Source organism: Salvelinus alpinus, chromosome 21 (assembly GCF_045679555.1).
Source record: "Salvelinus alpinus chromosome 21, SLU_Salpinus.1, whole genome shotgun sequence".
NCBI classification, from domain to species: Eukaryota; Metazoa; Chordata; class Actinopteri; order Salmoniformes; family Salmonidae; genus Salvelinus; species Salvelinus alpinus.
In genome coordinates, this window is record NC_092106.1 from 36,449,638 (window position 1) to 36,473,702 (window position 24,065).

The window sequence follows — 24,065 nt, forward strand, 5'->3', positions numbered from 1 at the left end:
TGTTCTCAATTCGCTGCCAGACGAAGTCATGAATCACCAAGTCAAACAGCAGTCCGACAACTTTTCAGTCGCATCAGGAGGAGAGGTAACAAGCTCCTGTCAAGAACTGATCAGTCACTACCAAGAAGGGAAGAGGGAAAGAAAAATACATCTGTTCATTGAATATGTATGTGATTTTGACAGCCAGGTTTAAACCTGTTCAAATGAAACTGTTGTTACCCAAATTAGAAAGCATCTATATTTTCTTGACGTGAGGAGGGGAAGAGCGAGAGGGTGAGAGGGAATGAAAGAAAGAGAGAAAGGGAGGTAGGTGCGAGTGTCTGGGGATCTAATTATGCCACGGTCTCTTTATGTGGAGGTTTGGTGATGAATACCAATCATTAATCCCTCTGCCCAGATCGAGATGCGTTCCCGGGGCAGAGAGCGGAGAGCAGTTCCTCAGTGTGTGTGTGGTACTTAGCAGTGATAATGTTTCCTGCCACCCTGCCATGCTGCATCCCCACGGGGCACGAGCCAAACGACAGCACCTAAAACATCCAACACCCACCCTCCCTCTCACCCAGCATACCAACTCTCCTCATCCCCAGCAAAAGTCTGATCCCTCCCAGAGCTGTGAGCTTGGTAAACGTCTGGGGTTAACGTAGGTCACCATGTATAATGTAATCAGAGACCTCTTATCTGCTCAGTTATCCTTCTCTCTGCCAAGGATTTGTTATTCAACAGAAGGATGATGCTTTTCATCTTTTCGTGGCTTTTTCAGATCTCAATACTTAGTTTTTCGGGGGGACTCTTTCCAGGCTTTTATTCAAGATAATGTATTTATTTGTGTTGCAATACTTTTATTATACAGCATTCCTGTTTTCTTGACAATCTCCCTCTGTGTGTATGTGGCAGGTTCTTCCTCTAGAGAACCAGATGAAGGAACCGAAGCGGTTCCCCACGGCTCTGAACATCGGGATGGGTATCACCATCGTCCTCTACGTTGTCTTGGCAACGCTGGGCTACCTCCACTTTGGTGATGACATCAAAGGAAGCATAACTCTTAACCTTCCTCACAACGCATGGTAAGCCCCGTCACATAAACAGGAAGATGGTTGAACATGGTAGTACACGGTGTCTGTTAGCGGACACGGTGTAGATGGCTGGGTGGCTGGCCTTTTTAAAGGAGCTTGTTGTAAAGAGACCTAGGAACAAATTGACCTGCTCTGTCTCCCAGTAAAGGGTTTCTCTGATGCTGTAGAGGACAGAGAGGTTAGGTTGGCCGTCTCAGTACTATGGCGACGGTATTGTGGGTGTGTACTGTGTGTTTGTAGTCAATGTGCGACTGTGTAGTGTGTGTGTATGTGTGTGGTTACATCATGTTTAATTATGATTTGCGTGTGTGTCAGTATTATATGCTGCCTCCTCTAGACTTGGGCGGTATCCACATTGTCCTACCTTCATACCAACCAACATTTGGTAATGCTAAACACAACGGGCGCTTTTCTCAAACCCCATTGAGCTCAAACCCCATTGAGCTCAAACCCCATTGAGCTCAAACCCCATTGAGCTCAAACCCCATTGAGCTCAAACCCCATTGAGCTCAAACCCCATTGAGCTCAAACCCCATTGAGCTCAAACCCCATTGAGCTCAAACCCCATTGAGCTCTCAAACCCCAAATTCCATAGCGAATGCTAGCTAAATGCTAACAAGCGCAATGCGATAATGTTATGCAGTCTCTGACAAACTATTTGCAGGACAGACATCACAGCTCATAAACTTATACAAGTATCTCAAAAATGCTACTCAGGTTTCTGCGTGCATAAAACCTATATTAGACAGCAAGGCTCTTGTTTCTAGAAGAAGCTAAATTAACTATCCAAATGCACAATTGAAGTACATTTAGCACATTTTAGACAGTTAACTTAATAGGTAGCCTAGCGGTTAAGAGCATTGGACCAGTAATTGAAAGGTTGCTGGTTTGAATCCACAAGCCGACTAGGTGAAAAATTTGTCGATGTGCCCTTGAGCGAGGCACTTAACCCTAATTGCTCCTGTAAGTCGCTCTGGATAAGAGTGTCTGCTAAATGACTAAAATGTAAATGTAAAATAAGATATCTTGTTGGCAAACATTTTAAAGTTGTGAATTCCATACTGTAACTAGGTCAACCGGCGCATGCTGCACCACAGTGAGTGACTCACAAGGCGCTGGTCTCTCATTGTTTGCTTGTAAACAAACACCACATGACTGGGGACTACTGGTAAGGTTCATAATGTAAAATAATGTGACGGGTGAAATGAAGAACGCAATCTGCTTTATCTCCTAACGTATTATACAAGTTGACTCCAGGTATTTACTTAAAAAGGAGCTACAAATATTCACATTTATTAAAAAACTTCAAAGAAATAGTTTTGACGGTATTGACTGTATTGATAAACCATCTCCTGGCTGTTTTCACGTTCCCCGGTATACTGTCCAAGCCTAGTATCGATGTAGTGTGTGTCTCTGTGATATGTCCTTTTGTCCTCTTTGTTTGAGTTTGTGTGAAATGTGGGTGTCAGTTACCATGTTGTATTACTGTAGAGGTCAGCTCAGTGTAACATGACCAGACGAGGTATGCCATGGTGAGTTACCATGTTGTATTACTGTAGAGGTCAGCTCAGTGTAACATGACTAGACGAGGTATGCCATGGTGAGTTACCATGTTGTATTACTGTAGAGGTCTGCTCAGTGTAACATGACCAGACGAGGTATGCCATGGTGAGTTACCATGTTGTATTACTGTAGAGGTCAGCTCAGTGTAACATGACTAGACGAGGTATGCCATGGTGAGTTACCATGTTGTATTACTGTAGAGGTCTGCTCAGTGTAACATGACCAGACGAGGTATGCCATGGTGAGTTACCATGTTGTATTACTGTAGAGGTCAGCTCAGTGTAACATGACCAGACGAGGTATGCCATGGTGAGTTACCATGTTGTATTACTGTAGAGGTCAGCTCAGTGTAACATGACCAGACGAGGTATGCCATGGTGAGTTACCATGTTGTATTACTGTAGAGGTCAGCTCAGTGTAACATGACCAGACGAGGTATGCCATGGTGAGTTACCATGTTGTATTACTGTAGAGGTCAGCTCAGTGTAACATGACCAGACGAGGTATGCCATGGTGAGTTACCATGTTGTATTACTGTAGAGGTCAGCTCAGTGTAACATGACCAGACGAGGTATGCCATGGTGAGTTACCATGTTGTATTACTGTAGAGGTCTGCTCAGTGTAACATGACCAGACGAGGTATGCCATGGTGAGTTACCATGTTGTATTACTGTAGAGGTCAGCTCAGTGTAACATGACCAGACGAGGTATGCCATGGTGAGTTACCATGTTGTATTACTGTAGAGGTCTGCTCAGTGTAACATGACTAGACGAGGTATGCCATGGTGAGTTACCATGTTGTATTACTGTAGAGGTCAGCTCAGTGTAACATGACCAGACGAGGTATGCCATGGTGAGTTACCATGTTGTATTACTGTAGAGGTCTGCTCAGTGTAACATGACCAGACGAGGTATGCCATGGTGAGTTACCATGTTGTATTACTGTAGAGGTCAGCTCAGTGTAACATGACCAGACGAGGTATGCCATGGTGAGTTACCATGTTGTATTACTGTAGAGGTCAGCTCAGTGTAACATGACTAGACGAGGTATGCCATGGTGAGTTACCATGTTGTATTACTGTAGAGGTCAGCTCAGTGTAACATGACCAGACGAGGTATGCCATGGTGAGTTACCATGTTGTATTACTGTAGAGGTCTGCGGGGGACTGTTTTATTTATCCCGCTCCCACCCGCACCTGCAGCCGCACCCCGCCCGCTGCTGGTCCCGAACCCAACCGCAGTCCCGCAATGTTATTTTAGGTGTATGTGACGCATCTCACTTGCCAGCCATGGTCCCAGCAATTATGCGCCCTATAGGCAATATCAAGATGCACAAAAATAAACTAAGAAATAGGTTAAATTACCAGAGATTCTCATGTGGCCCATTATATTAGGCTACCGGTATTACTGGGCTATATCAGCCAATAGGCTAGACTTAGTTTGAAGAGAGTTCAGTTGAGTAGGAGTTGGAGAGACTTTTCAGCTACATTTATAGCCTACCTTTTTAGGAGTGGGACAATTTTCAGACTGAGACAAATATTGGTGATCAATATTTATTTCTAGGCAATGTAGTAAACTATAGCCTAATCATATTTAGGAAGTACTTTTCCTTGGAAAGATTACTACCTTGTGTTTCTCTGCCCATGCATAGGCTATAGCAGTTGTTCCCAAACTAGGGGTTGCCTCATATGAAAATGGGGTCTAGGGAGAATTTACAATCATGAAAAAAATATACAAAAAAAGTAGATATTATAATATTGTCTTTGTATCTCAAAATCATTGTAATATGGTTAACCTTAAAAATTACAATGATTTAAATCTAAAAGATACAATTCAACCAGAGAGTGCCCTTAGATCATGGGAAAGTGGCGCACTTAAATAATTCCCACGGTGAATGGCTGGGCCCGCTACGCTATGGAACTACACACTATTGCAGAGACTTTACTTTGATATTACTGGCCGCAATTGATATTGTGAAAACAATGTGTGGGGAGGCAGAGGCACAGGAACTCACATCAATACCTTTGTCAAATAACACTGTTAATCAAATAATATTTATTTCTAGCAATCAAGAGGAAACTCTGATTGAACGACAAAAGATATCCCCTGTTTATGCTCTCCAACTGGACGTTAGCTGCCAGGGCCGAGATGCCCATGCATTGACTTTTGTTATATATTCATGTCGGGGGGGTGCTATTCACGAGCACATATTGTTCTGTCTCACGATTCCTGAGCATGAAACGGCACAAGGCATGTTCAGTGTGCTACGTGGCTATATTGACGAGAAATGGATTCCATGGAATTGAATGGTGGTCTTTTGCACATATGTGGCTCCATCTATGGAGGGCAGGTCTCTGCACTCTAAGTGTCCCACATGAGTGATGACTGCTCACCTCCAACGCTTGGAAGAGCACTTTGGGAACTACTTCCCAGTCTGTTTGACTGTGATCCTGATTTAGTTGACATGCCGGTAATTGAAATTTAACTGCGAATTGAAGTGTCATGTGACCGAATGCATTCACGGGTCACAACGGAGGAGTTTTGGTTTCTGGCTCAAAGGGAATAAATAAATACCCTGCTGTCTCCCTCTGAGCCTAAATGCCACGTTTTAAACAGCCGGGAACTTGGAAGTCGGAAATCTCCGACTTCAGAGCATTCAAGACAACTGTGAAGTTGGGGGGAAAAATTTGCTTCGACTGGGAAAAATCGTTTTAAACAGTCATCCAACTTGGGAACTTTCCGACCTGAATCCTGACGTCATGATTTCACCTCTTATTTTTTCCCAGTTGTCTTGAAAGCACCATACAAATCATGGTACCCTTCACCAGTTCATATCATCTGTGTGAAGCTATGAATTAGTGCTCTCGTCTGCATTAAAGCCAAATATCGGCTGTTAATTACACATGGTTGGGGTCGCGAGACTTTTCAGATATCAAACTGTGGTCATGGGACAAAATAGTTTGGGAACCCCTGGGCTATATCCTACTCCATTTAATTGAGACCACACACGCACCAGATCTTGCACGTATGGCTACTGAACTTAAAATCAGATTTTATTGGTCACATACACATATTTAGCAGATGTTGTTGCGAGTGTAGCGGAATGCTTGTGTTCTTAGCTCCAACAATGCAGTAATATCCAACAATTCTCAACAATACACACAAATCTAGAAGTTAAAGAATGGAATTAAGAAATATATCAATATTAGGGTGAGCAGTGTCTGAGTATAAATATAGTTACAGTTGTTCCTCCTTTAAAAGCTGCGAGCTTACGCCGCGGGACTTAGAGGTAATTTGGGGTTTAGTATGGCACCCTGCGTCACCACTTCATTGCTCCAGACCAGCGCAAGGGGGAGTTAGAGCACTGATTATGCTTTTGGGTCCTACTGTGTCTCTGACAATGAATAGGCGACATAAACCTAAATATAAATAATTGATAATTGTGCATGACTTCAGTATTACTTACTAAAACTGTTGTTACACTAAGGTTTTTATTTTATTTTGTTTAGATATTTTGCTCTTGCTGTAGTACTGTAGGCCACTCCCGACCAGTCACGTTGTACAGCGCCTGAGTGGTGCAACGGTCTAAGTCACTGCTACAGATGCTGGTTCAATACCCATGCCGGCCTCGACTGGGAGACCCATGAGATGACTAGGTTTTTCTCCCTTTAATAACAGAAATAAGTAATTCTAAATTACAAACTGGCTTTATTTACAAATTAGTAACAATGTCTCACCCCATGTTCAAGAATGGCCTTTTTCTCGCTCATTTTACGTTATTTGAAAACGAAGTCATCTCAAATATTTAAGGGGCATTGCACTAATAATGGAGGTGACTTGGGAAACGATCCCGCTGTTTTGTTCTTAGTGCCAGTCTGCCGTTCAAACTAAAACAATGTAACTAATAATGGCATCTTTATGCTTTCATTAATAAAATAATGATACAAATGATCTTTCAAAATACAGATGTTTATTTAGTTATGGATCCATAACGAATTACTATGGGAATAAATATCACTGAATTACAGAAATATCCTCCAATCCTCTATATGTAATTATTGCCGGAGAGTCACGTCATTTTCCCCCGATATATTGTAGGCCTACCGTAGGCGACATGAGTCTCACTAGTGTTGAGTAATGTGCTGTTAAAAGTGGTGTAGGTCTGATTTATTTAAAGAGCATATTGAAGTTAGAAGCAATAGTCTACTACTATTTTAGCACCATTTCGCGCTGCTCTGAGACAAGCATGGGGACTGGTCTTCATAAATCAATGAGATTTTTATTTTCATGGAATCTCTGTTTTGGTGATGGTTAGACTACAATTATAAAATTAGGGTGTAGAAATGTTATGCTCTTAGTGTAACCTTTATTTAACTAGGCAAGTCAGTTAAGAACAAATTATTCCTCCCCGTCGGTAATTGAACCCCGGTCTCCTGCAGGACACGGGGATTCTTTAGCTAAGTAGCCCAGTACTGTACTCCCGACCATCACGTTGTACAGCGCCATATTTTCTCCTCCATCCTAACGGAGACCCAGAGTTTTTTGTTTTCCTTGGAATAGAAACACCATAATATTAATCAAATTAATCCCAAACTCTAAAAGTAATTGGAATGGTAGATACAACGTATTTGTAACATTGTGGTTACAATAAAGAATGTAAACAAGATGCTTTGTTTTTACAGCTGGTGGCATTTTGAAAACAGGTTTTCAAACACTTGTAGCCCGATTAGCAGGACAATAGACTCTTTATAACCCGGCTACTGTAGGTGTGAACAATCCTCTACCTGCAATGTATTCAATGCTTAAGTACTCTGAAGTGTTACATTTCTAACTCAAAACAGCAGTACAGTATTTCTTCATCAACATCTTTGTTTTCATTAATAAAATAATGAGAAAATTACTCTTTCAAAATGCAGATGTTGATTTAGTTATGGATCCATAACGAATTACTATGGGAATAAATATCACTGAATTACAGAAATATTGGAACAAAGTTGTCTAATGAAGGCAAACAAATAGTTTCTTACTGGAAAATACTCTTTCAAACACACATGGTCACGTTGTACAGCATCATTATGGCTATTAGCAGGGCTATATTTTGGCCTTTCAAAAGATTACAATCGCTCACTGTAGTTTTTTTGCAAACAAAATAATCTCTAAATTATCGTTTTTATATATATCTTATATATATATACAGTGGGGTGAACAAGTATTTGATACACTGCCAATTTTGCAGGTGTATCAAACACCTTGATACACTGCCAATTTTGCAGGTGTATTTTGCAAGCATCTCAAGGTCCTGGAGTGGCCTAGCCAGTCTCCAGACCTGAACCCAATAGAAAATCTTTGGAGGGAGCTAAAAGTCCGTATTGCCCAGCGACAGCCCCGAAACCTGAAGGATCTGGAGAAAGTCTGTATGGAGGAGTGGGCCAAAATCCCTGCTGCAGTGTGTGCAAACCTGGTCAAGAACTACAGGAAACGTATGATCTCTGTAATTGCAAAGGTTTCTGTACCAAATATTAAGTTCTGCTTTTCTGATGTATCAAATACTTATGTCATGCAATAAAATGCAAATTAATTACTTAAAAATCATACAATGTGATTTTCTGGATTTTTGTTTTAGATTCCTTCTCTCACAGTTGAAGTGTACCTATGATAAAAATTACAGACCTCTACATGCTTTGTAAGTAGGAAAACCTGCAAAATGGTCAGTGTATCAAATACTTGTTCTCCCCACTGTATATATATGCCTTCCCGCTGTGGACGTCTATTTCAGCTCCATTTTGCGCTGCTCTGAGACAAGCATGGAGAAATGAAAATGTTCAATTATATTTGTAAGATATATGTGTTGAATGAATATAAGTAAGTGATGTCTGCTAAATAATCAAGATAGGTTTCTCCCAGAAATATTTAATTCTAAATAACAATCTGGATTTCATTTACAAATTAGTGAGAATGTCTTACCCCATGTTCAATAATTGCCTTTTTCTCACTCACTCCAGTTTAAATGAAAATGAAATCTCCAAAATATCATTACTTTTTAAACAAAGCTATTATTGTTATTATTATTATTAATTCATTTCGAGTTATATAAAAGCCCCTTAATATCTGAGAATATCTAACAGAAAATGCACCGTAGATATTAATATAGAGTCCTCCAATCCTCTATATGTAAGGAAAATGCCTCATAGATATTAATATAGAGTCCTCCAATCCTCTAAATGTAATTATTGGCGGAGAGTCACGTCATTGAAAAAAAATATTTTTAGATATACTGTAGGCCAACCATGGGCGAAATTAGTATTTGTTACACTACAATTAGGGTGTAGAAATGTTATTCCCCTTAGATATTAATTTAGAATTCTACTATCTACTACCTCTTATACTGTAGCCTACTCCCGACCGTCACGTTGTACAGCGCAATATTTTCCATTCCATCCTAATGGAAACCCTGAGGGTTTCATTTTTAGTTTTTCTCGGAATAGAAACACCATAATATTAATCAAGTTAATTAAGCAACATTTCTTAAAATCAGTCCCATGTACTATGTTATTACAAAAAAAGTTTTAAATTCTCTAGTAATGCCAATATGGGAGACTATCAAATGCTTCTCAAAGTTGCCCTCTGGTGGTCAAACTAGCACTAACTTGCATTAACGTAAAAAAATCGCTGACAATGAAATAACGTGCCATAGAATGCTGCAGCAGCCCGCAAGGTGCTGCAACTATTAAAGGAGGAACCACTGTACAGTACAAGTCAAAAGTTTGGAAACACCTACTCATTCCAGGGCTTTTCTTTATTTTTACAATTTTCTACATTGTAGAATAATAGTGAAGACAAACAATGAAATGACACATGGAATCGTGTAGTAACCAAAAAAGTGTTATACAAATCAAAATATATTTATATTTGAGATTCTTCGAAGTAGCCACCTTTGCCTTGATGACAGATTTACATTGGCGCCTTACGTTCAGAAGTTACAAAACATCCTTTGATTTTGCAGAGAGTCACATCAATTTACAGGAATACTCATAATAGACATTGCTAAAAGATACAACTGTTATGCATGGAATTTTAGATGCACTTCTCCTTAACCTCTCTGCGCTACGGATCCCTTTAGCGGGATCATTTTCCTAAACAACCGCTGAATTGCAGGGCGCAAAATATTACTAAAAATATTTATAATCATGCAATCACAAGTGAAATATACCAAAACACAGCTTAGCCTGTTGTTAATCCACCTATCGTGTCAGATTTTGAAAATATGCTTTACAGCGAAAGCAATCCAAGCTTTTGTGAGTGTATCAATCAATGCTAGAACAGCTAGCCCCAAATTAGCATGGTCACGAAAGTCAGAAAAGCAATACATATAATCGCTTACCTTTGATAATCTTCGGATGTTTGCACTCACGAGACTCCCAGTTACACAATAAATGTTCTTTTTGTTCGATAAATATTACTTTTATAACAAAAAAACGCCATTTGGGTTGCACGTTATGTTCAGAAAACTACAGCCTCGTTCCGTTCGACGAAAATTCCAAAAAGTATCCGTAATGTTCGTAGAAACATGTCAAATGTTTTTTATAATCAATCCTCAGGTTGTTTTTAACATACATAATCGATAATATTTCAACCGGACCGTAACCTATTCAATAAAAGAGAGAAAGAAAATGGAGAGCTACCCCTCGCGCGCGCAGGAACTAATCAAAGGACCCCTGACTAGTTTTGAAAAATCTCGCTCATTTTTCAAAATAAAAGCCTGAAACTATGTCTAAAGCCTGGTCACAGCCTGAGGAAGCCACCAGTATCAATCTGGTTGATACCCCTTTAAATGGAAGAAAGACGGGCCAGGAAACACAGATAAAAAAAAAGAAACACTTCCGGGTTAGATTTTCTCAGGTTTTCGCCTGCAAAATAAGTTTTGTTATACTCACAGACAGTTTTGGAAACTTTGGAGTGTTTTCTACCCTAATCTGTAAATTATATGCATATTCTACGTTCTGGACCTGAGAAATAGTCTGTTTACCTTGGGAACGTTATTTTAAAAAATCAAATAATAATCTGACCCCTAGCGTCAAGAAGTTAGTGCAACCGCTGTGTCAGATTTTAAAAAAGCTTTACGTAAAAAGCAAACCATGCAATAATCTGAGTCGGCGCTCAGAGCCCAATCAAGACACAAATATATCCGCTATATTATGCAGTCAACAGAAGTCTGAAGTAACATTATAAACATTCACTTACCTTTGATGATCTTCATCAGAATGCACTCCCAGGAATCCCAGTTCCACAATAAATGTTTGTTTTGTTCGATAATGTCCATAATTTATGTCCAAATTCCTCCTTGTTGTTCTAGCGTTCAGTACACTTCCCAAACTCACGACGCACGGGCAGGTCCAGCGGAAAGTATGGACGAAAAGTTAAAAAAGTTATATTACAGTCTGTAAAAACATGACAAGCGAAGTATTGAATCAATCTTTAGGATATTTTTAACATAATTCTTCAATAATGTTCCAACCGGAGTATTCCATTGTCTTCAGAAGTGCGATGGAACAGAGCTCGCTCTCACGTGAATGTTCTTGGTCAGGGCATGTTCAGGTCATGATAGACCTGACTCATTCCTCTCTCCTTCGGCCCCACTTCACAGTAGAAGCATCAGACAAGGTTCTAACGACTGTTGACATCTAGTGGAAGCCTTAGGAAATGCAACATTACCAATATCCCACTTTATCTTCAATAGGAGCTGAGTTGAAAATCGAACAACCTCAGATTTCCCACTTCCTGGTTGGATTTTTTTCTCAGGTTTTTGCCTGCCATATGTGTTCTGTTATACTCAGACATCATTCAAACAGTTTTAGAAACTTCAGAGTGTTTTCTATCCAAATCTACTAATAATATGCATATTCTAGCTTTTTTGGCTTTGTAGCAGGCCGTTTACTCTGGGCATGCTTTTCATCCGGATGTGAAAATACTGCCCCTTACCCCAAAGAAGTTAATGCGTTTGAGCAAATCAGTTGTAGGGGTGGTATACAGAAGATAGCCCTATTTGGTAAAAGACCAAGTGCATATTATGGCAAGAACAGCTCAAATAAGCAAAGAGAAATGACAGTCCATCATTACTTTAAGACAGGTAGGTCAGTCAATCTGGCAAGAACTTAGAACGTTTCTTCAAGTGCAGTCGCAAAAACCATCAGGTAATATGATTACACTAGCTCTCATGTTGACCGCCACAGGAAAGGAAGACCCAGAGTTACTTACCTCTGCTGCAGAGGATAAGTTCATTAGTGTTACCAGCCTCAGAAATTTCAGCCCAAATAAATGCTTCACAGAGTTCAAGTAACAGACACATCTCAAGATCAACTGTTCAGAGGAGACTACGTGAATCAGGCCTTCATGGTCGAATTGCTGCAAAGAAATTCACTACTAAAGGACATCAATAATCTTGGCTTGGGCCAAGATACACGAGCAATGGACGTTAAGACCGGTGGAAATGTGTCCTTTATACTGATGAGTCCAAATTTTAGATTTTTGGTTCCAACTTGCATGTCTTTGTGAGACGCAGAGTAGACGAATGGATGATCTCCACATGTTCTCACTGTGAAGCATGGAGGAGGAGGTGTGATGCTGTGGGGGGGATTTGCTGGTGACACTGTCAGTGATTTATTTACAATTCAAGGCACACTTAACCAGCATGGCTACCACAGCATTATGCTGTGATACGCCATCCCATCTGGTTTGCGCTTTGTGGGACTATAATTTGTTTTTCAACATTTTACCAAGAAGGAGAGTGATGGACAGCTGCATCAGATCACCTGGCCTCCACATTCACTGACCTCAACCCAATTGAGATGGTTTGGGATGAATTGGATACAGAGTGAAGGAAAATCAGCCAACAAGTGCTCAGCATATGTGGGAACTTCTTCAAAGACTGTTGGAAAAGCATTCCAGGTGAAGCTGGATGAGAGAATGCCAAGAGTGTGCAAAGCTGTCAAGGTGAAGCGTGGCTACATTGAAGAATCCAAAATATATTTTTATTTGTTTAACAATTTTTTGGTTTACTACATGATACCATATGTGTTATTTAATAGTTTTGATGAAAATAGTGAAAATAAAGGAAAAACTCTTGAATGAGTAGGTGTCCAAAATTTTGACGGGTGCCATATGTGATGGGCTGTATAGACATTATGGACAGTATGAAGATATAATATTTACTATATCTGTAGAATACGTAGTAGTGATGCACCGATATGACATGTTTGGCCCATACCGATATCCAATATTTTCCTTGCCCCCCAAAAAACGGTACGATAACCAATATTTAAAATGTTTGCAGCCTTTTAAGTATTCTAGTACAGTTAAATAGTTAACACACACACATGTACACAGCGGTCTAAGGCACTGCATCTCAGTGCAAGAGGCGTCACTACAGTCCCCAGTTCAAATCCAGGCTGTATCACATCTGGCCGTGATTGGGAGTCCCATAGGGCAGCTGCATAATTGCCCCAGCGGTTTTGTTATTGATGTCCTTTGACATCAGTTTTGCACATTGGCGTTAAACTGGACATCGGGCTGATACCGATGATGCCATTTTTAGCTAATATCGTCAGATTCCGATATGTTCACCGATATATCGTGCATCCCAAATACGTAGGATAGAATAGTGTGTGTATATATACAGCAATAGTTGAATAGGATGACATTGACTAGAATGCAGTATATACATATGAAATTAGTATCTTGAAGCAGGTGGAATGATGAGAGCGGACACTTGCACTTTCTCTTGAGCTACATGCACCATTTTGCGCTGCTTTGAGACAAGCATGGGGACTGGTTTTGATAAATCAATCAGGTTTTTATTTTAGCTGAATCTCTGTTTTGGTATTGGTTAGCCTACAATTAGGGTGTGGACATGTTAGGATTATTTTGCTCTTCAGTCGCTTAGTAGCCTAGGCCTACTCTCGACCGGTCACGTTGTACAGTGCCATATTTTCTTAACGGAAACCCTGAGGCCTGCATAGGCTACTGTAAATTTTCATTTTGCATTTTCCTTTTTTCATGGAATAGAAACACCATAATATGAATCATTTTAATTAAGCTACATTTCTAACAGTATAAACAGCACATCAAATTCAATAATAATTTACAAACAAATTATAATCAATCCCATATAGTCTGTTCTAACAAAAAAGGTTTTAAAGTCTCTCGTACAGCCAACATTTAAAACAGTCAAATGCATTCGTAAATTCAATCACTTTAGCCGACATGTTGCGGTTTATATATTTTTTAATTATTCAATGCTCCCTTTGTTATTTTGTTTTATAACTAAAATGCTTGACTGTATTTAAGGACATGGATGACTTGTATGCTGTGTGATAACATGCATTATTGATTGATTGGTATACTGTATATTGAAGTAGGCCTTTATGCCAATAAGTAAGTTATGCTAAAACCGCTACAGTAAACAGGACTCTTAGGCCTACAACTCCATGTCGTTTCAACAACTTAGCTTCTCAAAGATGCGCTCTGGTGGTCCAACTAGCATTAATGGTAACAATGGCTGACAGTAAAGTACTATGACATGGCACTTCAACGTGCCATACCATTCCGCAGCACCCCGCAAGCTGTGCTGCAGTATGACACAACTTTCAAAGGAAGAACCACTGTACGATATAGCCTACCTTTTAGGAGGGCGATTTGCAGGCAGAGACAAATAAATGGGTAATCAATATTTATTGAAAATGAAAGGCACAACACTCACTCACTATGGTAACCTAACCTATGCGCACCTTGCTCCTTTTCATTGATGATAAATGTTTTTTGATTGCACCTCAACTCGCGTTGGTTAAGTGCCCTCTTCTTTCCTTTGTCAATATTTATTTACAGACGCTGTAGTAAACAATGGTCTAATCATATTTAATTTCCTTGGAAAGATAACTGCTCCGTGATTCTCCGCCCATGCTTGCCTACCCTATTATTTTGAGACCACATATATTGGGCGCTCTTCATCTCACACGCCCAACTAGGAGAGGAAAGGTAGGCTGCTTAACTTGAAGCAGAGAATTCTGAGTGTGTGTGAATAACTTGGAAGAACGTGTCCCGATTGGTGTTTTTAAATCACTGATTTTTGAGGCTGATTCCCTGACCTGTCAATGTTTTTAATTTGCTGTTTTATGATTTTGTTATACTCTTGTAAATTCTATGGTTTTTGCTAGATTACTTGTAGTTTTTCGTGTCTGTTTGTAATTGTGTAATGACTTGGTGCTGCCTATCTTGGCCAGGACGCTCTTGAAAAGAGATTTCAAATCTCAATGAGCGCTTCCTGGTAAAAAAAAAAAAAATGATGTAACAAAGATATGTTTTTAATATAATAGATAATACATACAAATCAGAAAGACAACCGTTTCCAAATAAATAAAAATAATCTCAGTTGTCTGTCTGACCGCCTGCTCCCAACCATGAAAAATGCTAACTGCATAGCAAGGATCTCTGTCGGGACCTCAGGTCCTCTATATTACTGTATGTATGGCCCAGCCCAGTGTAATATGACAAGACGAGGTATGCTATGGTGAGGTTTGTCACTCGGGGAGTGAGAGTACAAATGTGCTTTAATTGCCAAAGTCGTTTGGGTCTAATTTAATGAATAGGGCAGGCCCAAATGTAATGAGACAGAGGGGGGCTAGCATTTTGTCTTTCAGGTGATTGATGACTGCACATTTCATTATCCCTCATGTTTGATAAACGCAGCTTCATCAAGTGCCAGCCAGCCAGACCACACACACACACACACACACACACACACACACACACACACACACACACACACACACACACACACACACACACACACACACACACACACACACACACACTAGCATCTAAGTACACTTACTCTCACACATCTCCTTGGCGTGAACTTGCCACAGCTTTCGGAAACGGAATATTTGCAAAAAAAGCTCATACCCCCAAGATGCCCTGAGTATTTGGTTCTCCATTTTTCACTGGCAAGACGAATTGTATCTGTAGCTCAGTTTAGAGAGAGAGAGAGAGGGGGAGAAAGTGGTAATAGAACCCACTGGGCACAGACGTCATTTCAACGTCTAGTTTGATTTACATTTTGGTTGAAGTTGTCAACAAATGTGAAATCAATATAAAATGTCAGTCATGTCATTGGATTTATGTTAAAAGTTTGGTGAAAAAAAATACGAAATTCCCTTTAATTACTTTTTGCAAATCAATACATTTTCCACATTAATTCAACATATTATTTTTTTATGAAGTGGAAATATTCTATTCAGAGAGCCTGGGGGCCAGGGGCAGCAGACACATTTGTTTTCACCATTGGAATAGGGATGTGGAAATATAGTGCATGCATCATATCTGCAGGCCCCAGATAACTAGCTGCCATTGCTTGCATGAGCCAAGATGGAGAGGCTTTTCAGTGGCGCCCACTGGAGAAACACAGTGGAGCGTGCAACTGCCGGTTAGAGTGGTTCTGTTGCTTGTGTCTATTCCCCCACGCAGAAATGATGAGCTTCTGTCCTCAATCTGGTGGATACCATGAGTCTCTCTCTGTCTCTGGCCAATGCAGTGGTTCTCCTCTGCCTGTGAGAGGTGATATTACCTCTCCCCTTCCTCCTCTCTCCATCTTGTCTCATATTGAAGGCTTTTTGCAGTGTTCTCCTCCACTCCCTGTACACTCATAGTATGAGTTGCTATTCTCCATCCTCTCGGGCTCCTGGCTAGTAGGGATTTACACTATTACCACTTCTTGTCCTCCCTCCCTTTCTCTCGCTCTCTTTCATTGTGCCTCATTCACCTAACCTTTCCCTCACAGCTCAGCACCCAGCATTAACTCTCCTCCCAGGTCTCCACTGTACTTTCCTTCCTCAATTTCCTTCCTCAATGGGTCCGTAATTGGCTCTATTGCCTCCTCTCTTTCCCTAATGGCCTATTCTCCCTGTCCCTTTTCCCCCTCCGCCGGGTTGCTGTCAGTGGGCTTTGTCTGATATCAGAACTACAGTAGGAGGAGAATGTTTTTCATGGCTTTACCTCTGGTAGTGTGCGGGAGGTATTTGCCGTGTGATAACCTCGATGAATAATTTCCAATAGAGTCCCTCTGTGGCTTGGTAGGGGGCTAATCCCTGCAGAGGAGAGAAAGAGGGGGGGGGGGGGGGGAAGCGGGACAGAGAGCGGGACAGGGGGACGAGCGAGAGCGAGGGAAAGGGGAGAGGGAGCGAGAGACTGACTGACCAGGAGAAAAGATGTTTAGGGACCTGGAGAGAAAACAACATGTTCAAATGACATCAGTTTGACCGGTTGTAAGGAAATAGAAAGCTGTGAAGACGACCCAAAAATGGTGTGACTGTCGAATTGTAACAGCCCATCACTGCTATCATCCTCTTTTACAGCTTTACCAAGTCTTTCCCGAACGTTACTGTTCTGGCCCATCCTTTGCTTTATCTTCAACTCTCCATTTCACAGTTTTTCTCTTATTGAATTAAACTCCGACATTGTCCTTTTTGCCTCCATGGATAGATGTTAACTTTTTCTGCCCATTCCCGAAAGCATTTGGCGATTGGCGCATAGGCTATTTGGTGTGCGTACATTTAGGCCCAAGCTTAGGCTTACGCACTAATGCCAGATAGCCTAAAATAATATAATAAACTTAGCTACATGGCCAATAGCAATTTATAACCTCCCTCTTACCTTCAGTGGTTGCTCCACTAAAAGTTTTGCGATTATGCTGCGGGACATAGAGGTAATTTGTGGTTTAGTACGGTACTACTTCATTGCTCCAGACCAGCGCAAGGGGGAGTTGGAGCACTGATTATGCTTTTGGGTCCTACTGTGTCTCTAACTGACAATGAATAGGCAACATAAACCTAAATAGAAACTGATAATTGTGCACGACTTCAGTATTACTTACTAAAACTGTTGTAACAACTAAGGTTTTTATTATTTTATTTTGTTAAGATTATTTTGCTCTTGCTGAAGTACTGTAGGCCACTCCCGACCGGTCACGTTGTACAGCGCCTGAGTGGCACAATGGTCTAAGACACTGCATAGCAGTGCAAGCTGTGTTGCTACAGATGCTGGTTCAATACCTGTGCCGGCCTTGACTGGGAGACTCATGATATGACTGTAGGTTTTTGGTTTCTCCCCCTCTAAAAACAGAAATAAATTATTCTAAATAACAAACTGGCTTTATTTACAAATTAGTAACAATGTCTCACACCATGTTCAAGAATGGCCTTTTTCTCGCTCATTTTACATTATTTGAAAAACGAAATAATCTCCAAAATATTATTTTTTAAACAAAGCGATTATTATTAATTTTGAATTATATTACAGCCCCTTGGATATTCTCACACTTATTAACCCTGTTATTAGCAGGACAATATATATTGGTCATGGCTCCCGAGTGGCTCACAATGGGATTGCCTTGCAGTTCTCCAGCTGTATCCACTGAAACAGTGGGGCAGGGGGCACGGGATGGGCCACAGAGCCGCGCACAGAAGACGGACCTAGCCCATGGGGAGGGGGGGTGGACCCCTTCCCGCCCCACTGGGTAGCACAGAGTAACACTTTAAGGGGCATTGCACTATTAATGGCGTTGACTAGGGAAACGATCCCGCTGTTCTTAGTGCCAGTCTGCACGTTCAAACTAAAACAATGTAACTAATAATGGCGTGAAAAATGCCCGTTAGATATGAATTCGGAGGGCAGATATTATTAAGTATTAAAGCATTAGACCTCTCACTAAAGGCGTCATTCAAAAGTTATACTTAAATCCGAACTGGATTTAACGAAGAATTACACGAAAAGCACACATTTGTAAATCCCCAAACTCTTAAAGTAATTGGAAAGGTAGATACAAATTATGTGTGACATTGTGGTTATAATAAAGAATGTAAACAAGATGCTGTGTTTTTATTTACAGTAGTGATGGCCAGCTGGTGGCATTTTGAAAACAGGTTTTCAAACACTTGTAGCCCGATTAGCAGGACAATAGACTCTTTATAACCCGGCTACTGTAGGTTTGAAAGTCACACCTTTCCAGGATTCCTCACCCCGCCCCAAACTCCCCCTTAACACAGTTACCATTCAAAAACTATTTGTTTATCTAAAACAAATGACATTGCGACCAAAGAGAACAGACGAAATGGACATTGTTTTCATCAAGCCAGTTTCTTTCTATGGTGCTACCCGTTCCACTTGAAAATGAGCCGGAGCTGAGAGGATCACCAAAACTAAAGGTATTTTGGTTTCAGTGCATTTTCTTTAAAAAAAAGTATATAGGCCATCAATGTGTAATAAAATCGATAATTAAATAAAGGTTAAAAAAAAATACAAATGTTCTATATTGTGTACTAAAAACTAGAATGTATTTTTGCAGAGCATACAACCATGCTGAAAATCATCCGTGGAGATCAGTGGACAATGGGCCGAACCGAGAAAACTCATGGTTGCCAAGAAAGCGGTTAGTTTTCTTCATTCTTCAAATGTGTACACAGCATTTGTGTGTTGGAGTCGCTTTTAATTCTTAATTGATCTACCGTTTCTCTTATAGACCACTGTAATCGATGGGGGCTCAGGGTGGTACCATTCTGGTCATCTGATGAAGGTGCACATGGATCAGATTCAAATTTTGAAGACCGAGATCGGGCCATTGAAGGCAGACCAGCAGAAAGAGAAACATTATCTGAGAGCAGAGATACGGGCGACAGCTGATGCTTTGGTTCAGAGCCAGGCGGCATTGGCGGAGGTTCAGGTGTTGAGGAGTGCTAGGAATGAGATGGAGTCGCAATCCATGCCAGGCACACCTGTGAGCTCTGGAACTCCACCTCCAACAGGCAGAGTCAACATACTTTGCGGGTTCATCAGGTTGTCTGTTCACCCTGACATTTCCATTCCTCTTCTGACAACAGAACTTGACCAACTGCTCACCAGGAACAGTAAGGGCCGTCCGGACCGTTACGCTGTTCTGCTATAGCCTAATAAACAAATGCAGGTGGCTTATATCTTCAAAATTCTTTATTATCCAAATGTAAAAGCATATACTGTATTTCTTCATCAGCATCTTTATGCTTTCGTTAATAAAATAATAAAAATACTCTTTCAAAATGCCGACGTTTATTTAGTTATGGATCCATAACGAATTATTATGGTAATAAATATCACTGAATTACAGAAATATTGGAACAAAGTTGTCTAATGAAGGGAACCAAATTGTTGCTTACTGGAAAATACTCATGGTCACGTTGTACAGCGCCATTAGCAGGGCTATATTTTGGCCTTTATGGGTGGCGCACAACTAGCCCAGCGTTTCTCTCCCTCTAAAAACCTAAATAAATGTTTTGGGCTTTACAAATATTATTTTGGCCTTTATTCAGATTTTTTTAAATCACCTCCAATATCGTTATGTATTATCAAGTTGATGGCACAGGCATATAGACCGGCACCTACATAAAGCTGAGTGACTCACTCATTCATGGCTTTGGATCAAAATAAATAAGTACCAACATTCTTTCTGATAGTCTTTAATGAATAAATGTTTAGGTTATCCTGACCTGGACACCATGTACAGTACTATAATAGTATTATAATAGCCCATTACCAAATGCTCTCTGTATTTTGATACTTTGTGGATGGGGGCTCCCGAATTGCAAAATGCATTGCTACAGATGCAGGTTCGACGGGGTCGAGCCATGGAGGCGGCTTTTGGTTTTAATTTAGAATCCTCTATATGTAATTATTGGCGGAGAGTCACGTCATGTTTTTTGATTATACCGTAGGCGACATGAGTCTCACTAGTGTTGAGTAATGTGCTGTCAAAAGTGGTGTAGGTCTTATTTATTTAAAGAGCATATTGAAGTTAGAAGCAATAGGATTTGGAACAAAAGCCTACAACCATTTTAGCACATTTTCGCGCTGCTCTGAGACAAGCATGGGGACTGGTCTTGATAAATCAATGAGATTTATATTTTAACTTAATCTCAGTTTGGGTATTGGTTAGACTAGAATTAGGGTGTAGCAATGTTATGCTCTTAGTGTAACCTTTATTTAACTAGGCAAATCAGTTATGAGCAAATTCTTATTTAAAAGGACAGCCTACTCCTTCCTCCCTGTTGGGGAATTGAACCTCGGTCTCCCGTGTGCCCACACAACACAGGGATTCTTTAGCTAAGTAGCCCAGTACTGTAGCCTACTCCTGATCATCACGTTGTACAGCGCCATATTTTCCATTCCATCCTAACGGAAACCGAGGGTTTTTCATTTTTCTTGGAATAGAAGCACCATAATATTAAGCAAAATTCTTAAAATCAGTCGCATATAGTATGTTCTTACAAAAATAGGTTTTAAATTCTCTAGTACAGCCGCTATTGAAGGCTATCAAATGCTTCTCAAATATGCCCTCTGGTGGTCAAACTAGCACTAACTAGCATTAATGGTACCAGTGGTTCACACTTACATAACGTGCCATAGAATTCTGCGGCACCATGCAAGCTGTGCCGCAGTACGCTGCAACTTTTAAAGGACAAACCACTGTAGATAAGAAGCTCTCCCTAGAAGAGAAGGGATCCTTAAATGAACAGTGATAATTATCTTGAATAGCAATACTACTCCACTATTGAAAACAAAGGAATAATTAGCATCAACAATTCACTTTTCAGACTCTTTTGTTTAGGAGAGGTGAAGGTCGAGATTCATGCGTCCTCCGAAACACGACCCTGCAACGCTGCACTGCTTGTTGACACACTGCTCGCTTAACCCGGAAGCCAGGCGCACCAAAGACGCCAGGCCCGCCACAAGGAGGCACTAGAGCGCGAGGGGACAAGGACATCCCGGCCGGCCAAACCGTCCCCTAACCTAGACGACGATGGGCCAATTGTGTGCCGCCTCATGGGTCTCCCAGTCATGGCTGGCTGTAACACAGCAAGGGATCGAACCCGGGACTGTAGTGATGCCTGCGATGCAGTGCCTTAGAACGCTGCGCCACTCGGGAGGCCCTATTTGCGTTTGTATTCTTATATAATAGAGTAGCGATATCAAAGCAAAAAATATGCCCCAAGGTTCACCAAAGTACGTGTCGTTTTGGTATTTGGTGTCCCAACGCAGGTAGTTCAGCGGGCAATGCACTCGAACCCCCCCCCGCAACCAGTGAGTATATAAAACATATTTCATTCAGGCTGCAAAGTTATTGGTTTCCTCCTTAACTAGCTTTAATGGAGTTCAGCCAAGGAAAAAACTGGGAAAATGTGCAAACTGTCTTTAATAAAACCTAGTAGCTTGTGCTACATTATGTACAGTGTCCAGCCAATCAGGTTGCACCAGTCTGTTGTTTACCCGTGTGTGAATGCTGTACACAATGTACAGGAGTAGCATTAACTACCCTAGCATGGTGGTGGAAAATGGTATTTTAATAAGACAGTACGTAGACCAAACAATTAGTCAATTTGTGTGGGGAGAAATAGAGGAAAATGCCCCGACGTGGCGATGGCTCACAGGCCATCACCCTTCATTTATATGCTCAGTGATCGTTACACTACTGTCACGGCTCCTCCTCTGCAGTGCAGGGGGCGGTTCCTCCTGCAGGCAGAGGAGGGTCGTTAGTGATTGGAGCCACCTGGGCTCAGGGTATAAAACTGCTTACTAATCATCTCTCTCTCTCTCTCTCTCTCTGCTCCTCCAGGTATGCTCATGATTTGTTTGTTCCTTTGTCGTTTTGCCTAGTTTTCATTCAGTCATGTTCACACACACATATTCACGCATCCATGCACTTTACATACACCTTACATTATGATACTTCCACACCTCATTCCTTTTTCTTAGTTTAAGTTAATAGTTTGTTGTAGAATAAAGAACCTTTTTTAATTGGCCTATACCTGTTGTTTGCGTCCCCTCATTTTTGTCACAGGCTCTGAGCCGGCTTGTGACAAGTGGGGGCTCATCCGGGATAGTAGTTAACTTGGGTTAGTTTAGTTTAGTTTGCCAATATTTTTTTTAGGGTATGTTTTGGTTGGGCCAATTTTGTTGAAGAGAGCATTGAGAGCCATGTGTTCTTTTGGTTCAGTTAACTTGGTAGCTAAGCAATTCACTCTGTTTTTCTGGGTTTTGTTCAGGTGGGAGTCCTCTCCTGTTCAGGCATATCAGCAAGTGTCCATAGGAGGCTTGTGGTGTTTTTGTTTTAGGTGGCAGTGAACGTGGGTAGAGCATCCCTTTCCCTTTTCCCCTACATCGGCTCGGGAGCACCTCCGTGGTTATGGGAGGGCCGCCAGTTTCTGGTTGTCTTTTCCACTCCACTGGTTTTGTGTGCATAAAACCCCACCACATGTGACTGCACGAAGACCAGGGCCAGTTAGTTAGTAGTTTTGGAGGATAGTGGGGTGTGGCTCCTGTCCTTGAACCCAGATTGACAGCAGGTGAGTTGTGTTTTTTTGAGCATTTGTAATAGTTGTATTGGTTGAGGAAAATGTCTTCCATTTTGTGTAGTTTTGTTCAAGCTCCTTCAGAGGTAGCCTTAGAGTTGTGTACTAAGGAGCAGTTAATTGAAATTGCTGAACATTATCAGATTGAGATTGTTGATAAAAAAATTAAAGAGACTGTTAAAACTAGCTTAAAGCAGGGTCTTAGGGAAATGGGTGTTTTTGGCAGTCAGTCTGCTAGTAGTGAGGGTGCAAGTTTTCAGTCTAGCCCTTCATTAACTTTTGAGCAGCAGAGGGAACTGTTGCAAATGCAATTAGAGATAGAGCGATTGAGAAATGCTAATAGACCGGAAAGACTACCACAGTTTGATGTTTCACAGAATCTTCGTTTGTTGCCTAAATTTGATGAGTCAGATCCAGACACATACTTTACTCTATTTGAGCGTATTGCGGAAGCTAGAGCTTGGTCAGATTTGGACATGACTATGTTGTTGCAATGTGTACTTACAGGTAAAGCACGTGAGGCTTTTGCAGCACTGAGTGTAGCTGACAGTAAAGTTTATGCTAAAGTTAAATCAGCAGTTCTGAAGGTCTACGAGCTTGTGCCAGAGGCATATCGTCAACGTTTTCGTTACAGGAAAAAGTTAGATTCACAAACCTATTCTGAGTTTGTTTGTGATTTGACTTCTGCATTTAATCGTTGGTGTACAGCTTCTGAAGTTAGTACTTTTGAGGGTCTGTCTAATTTGATTGTGTTAGAACAGTTCAAAAATTCTGTGTCTGACCAGGTTGCTACATACATGAATGAACGTAAAGTTAAGTCTCCAAGTGATGCAGCCATCCTTGCAGATGAGTACAGGCTAACACATAAAAGCCATTTTGAGTCAAACAGTGACATGTACCATGAAAATAACTTTACTCCTAGGAATAGTAGGTCACCTTTTTTGGGGGCATCTTTCCAAAGGCCTCAGCAGAAGTTTGGGTCTGGAGGACTTAAAGCACCGGT

At 41.0% G+C, this 24,065-nt stretch overlaps 1 protein-coding gene across 6 annotated transcripts in view; it reads left to right on the forward strand.

Moving 5' to 3' along the window:
* The window catches only part of slc36a4 (solute carrier family 36 member 4), a 224,474-nt gene that overhangs the window by 40,499 nt on the left and 159,910 nt on the right, over positions 1–24,065 (forward strand). For all 6 annotated transcript variants that reach the window (XM_071357908.1, XM_071357905.1, XM_071357906.1 and 3 more), the window contains one exon: positions 895–1,064. In XM_071357908.1, coding sequence (XP_071214009.1) covers positions 895–1,064 — 170 coding nt within the window. The remainder of the gene's footprint in view (positions 1–894; positions 1,065–24,065) is intronic.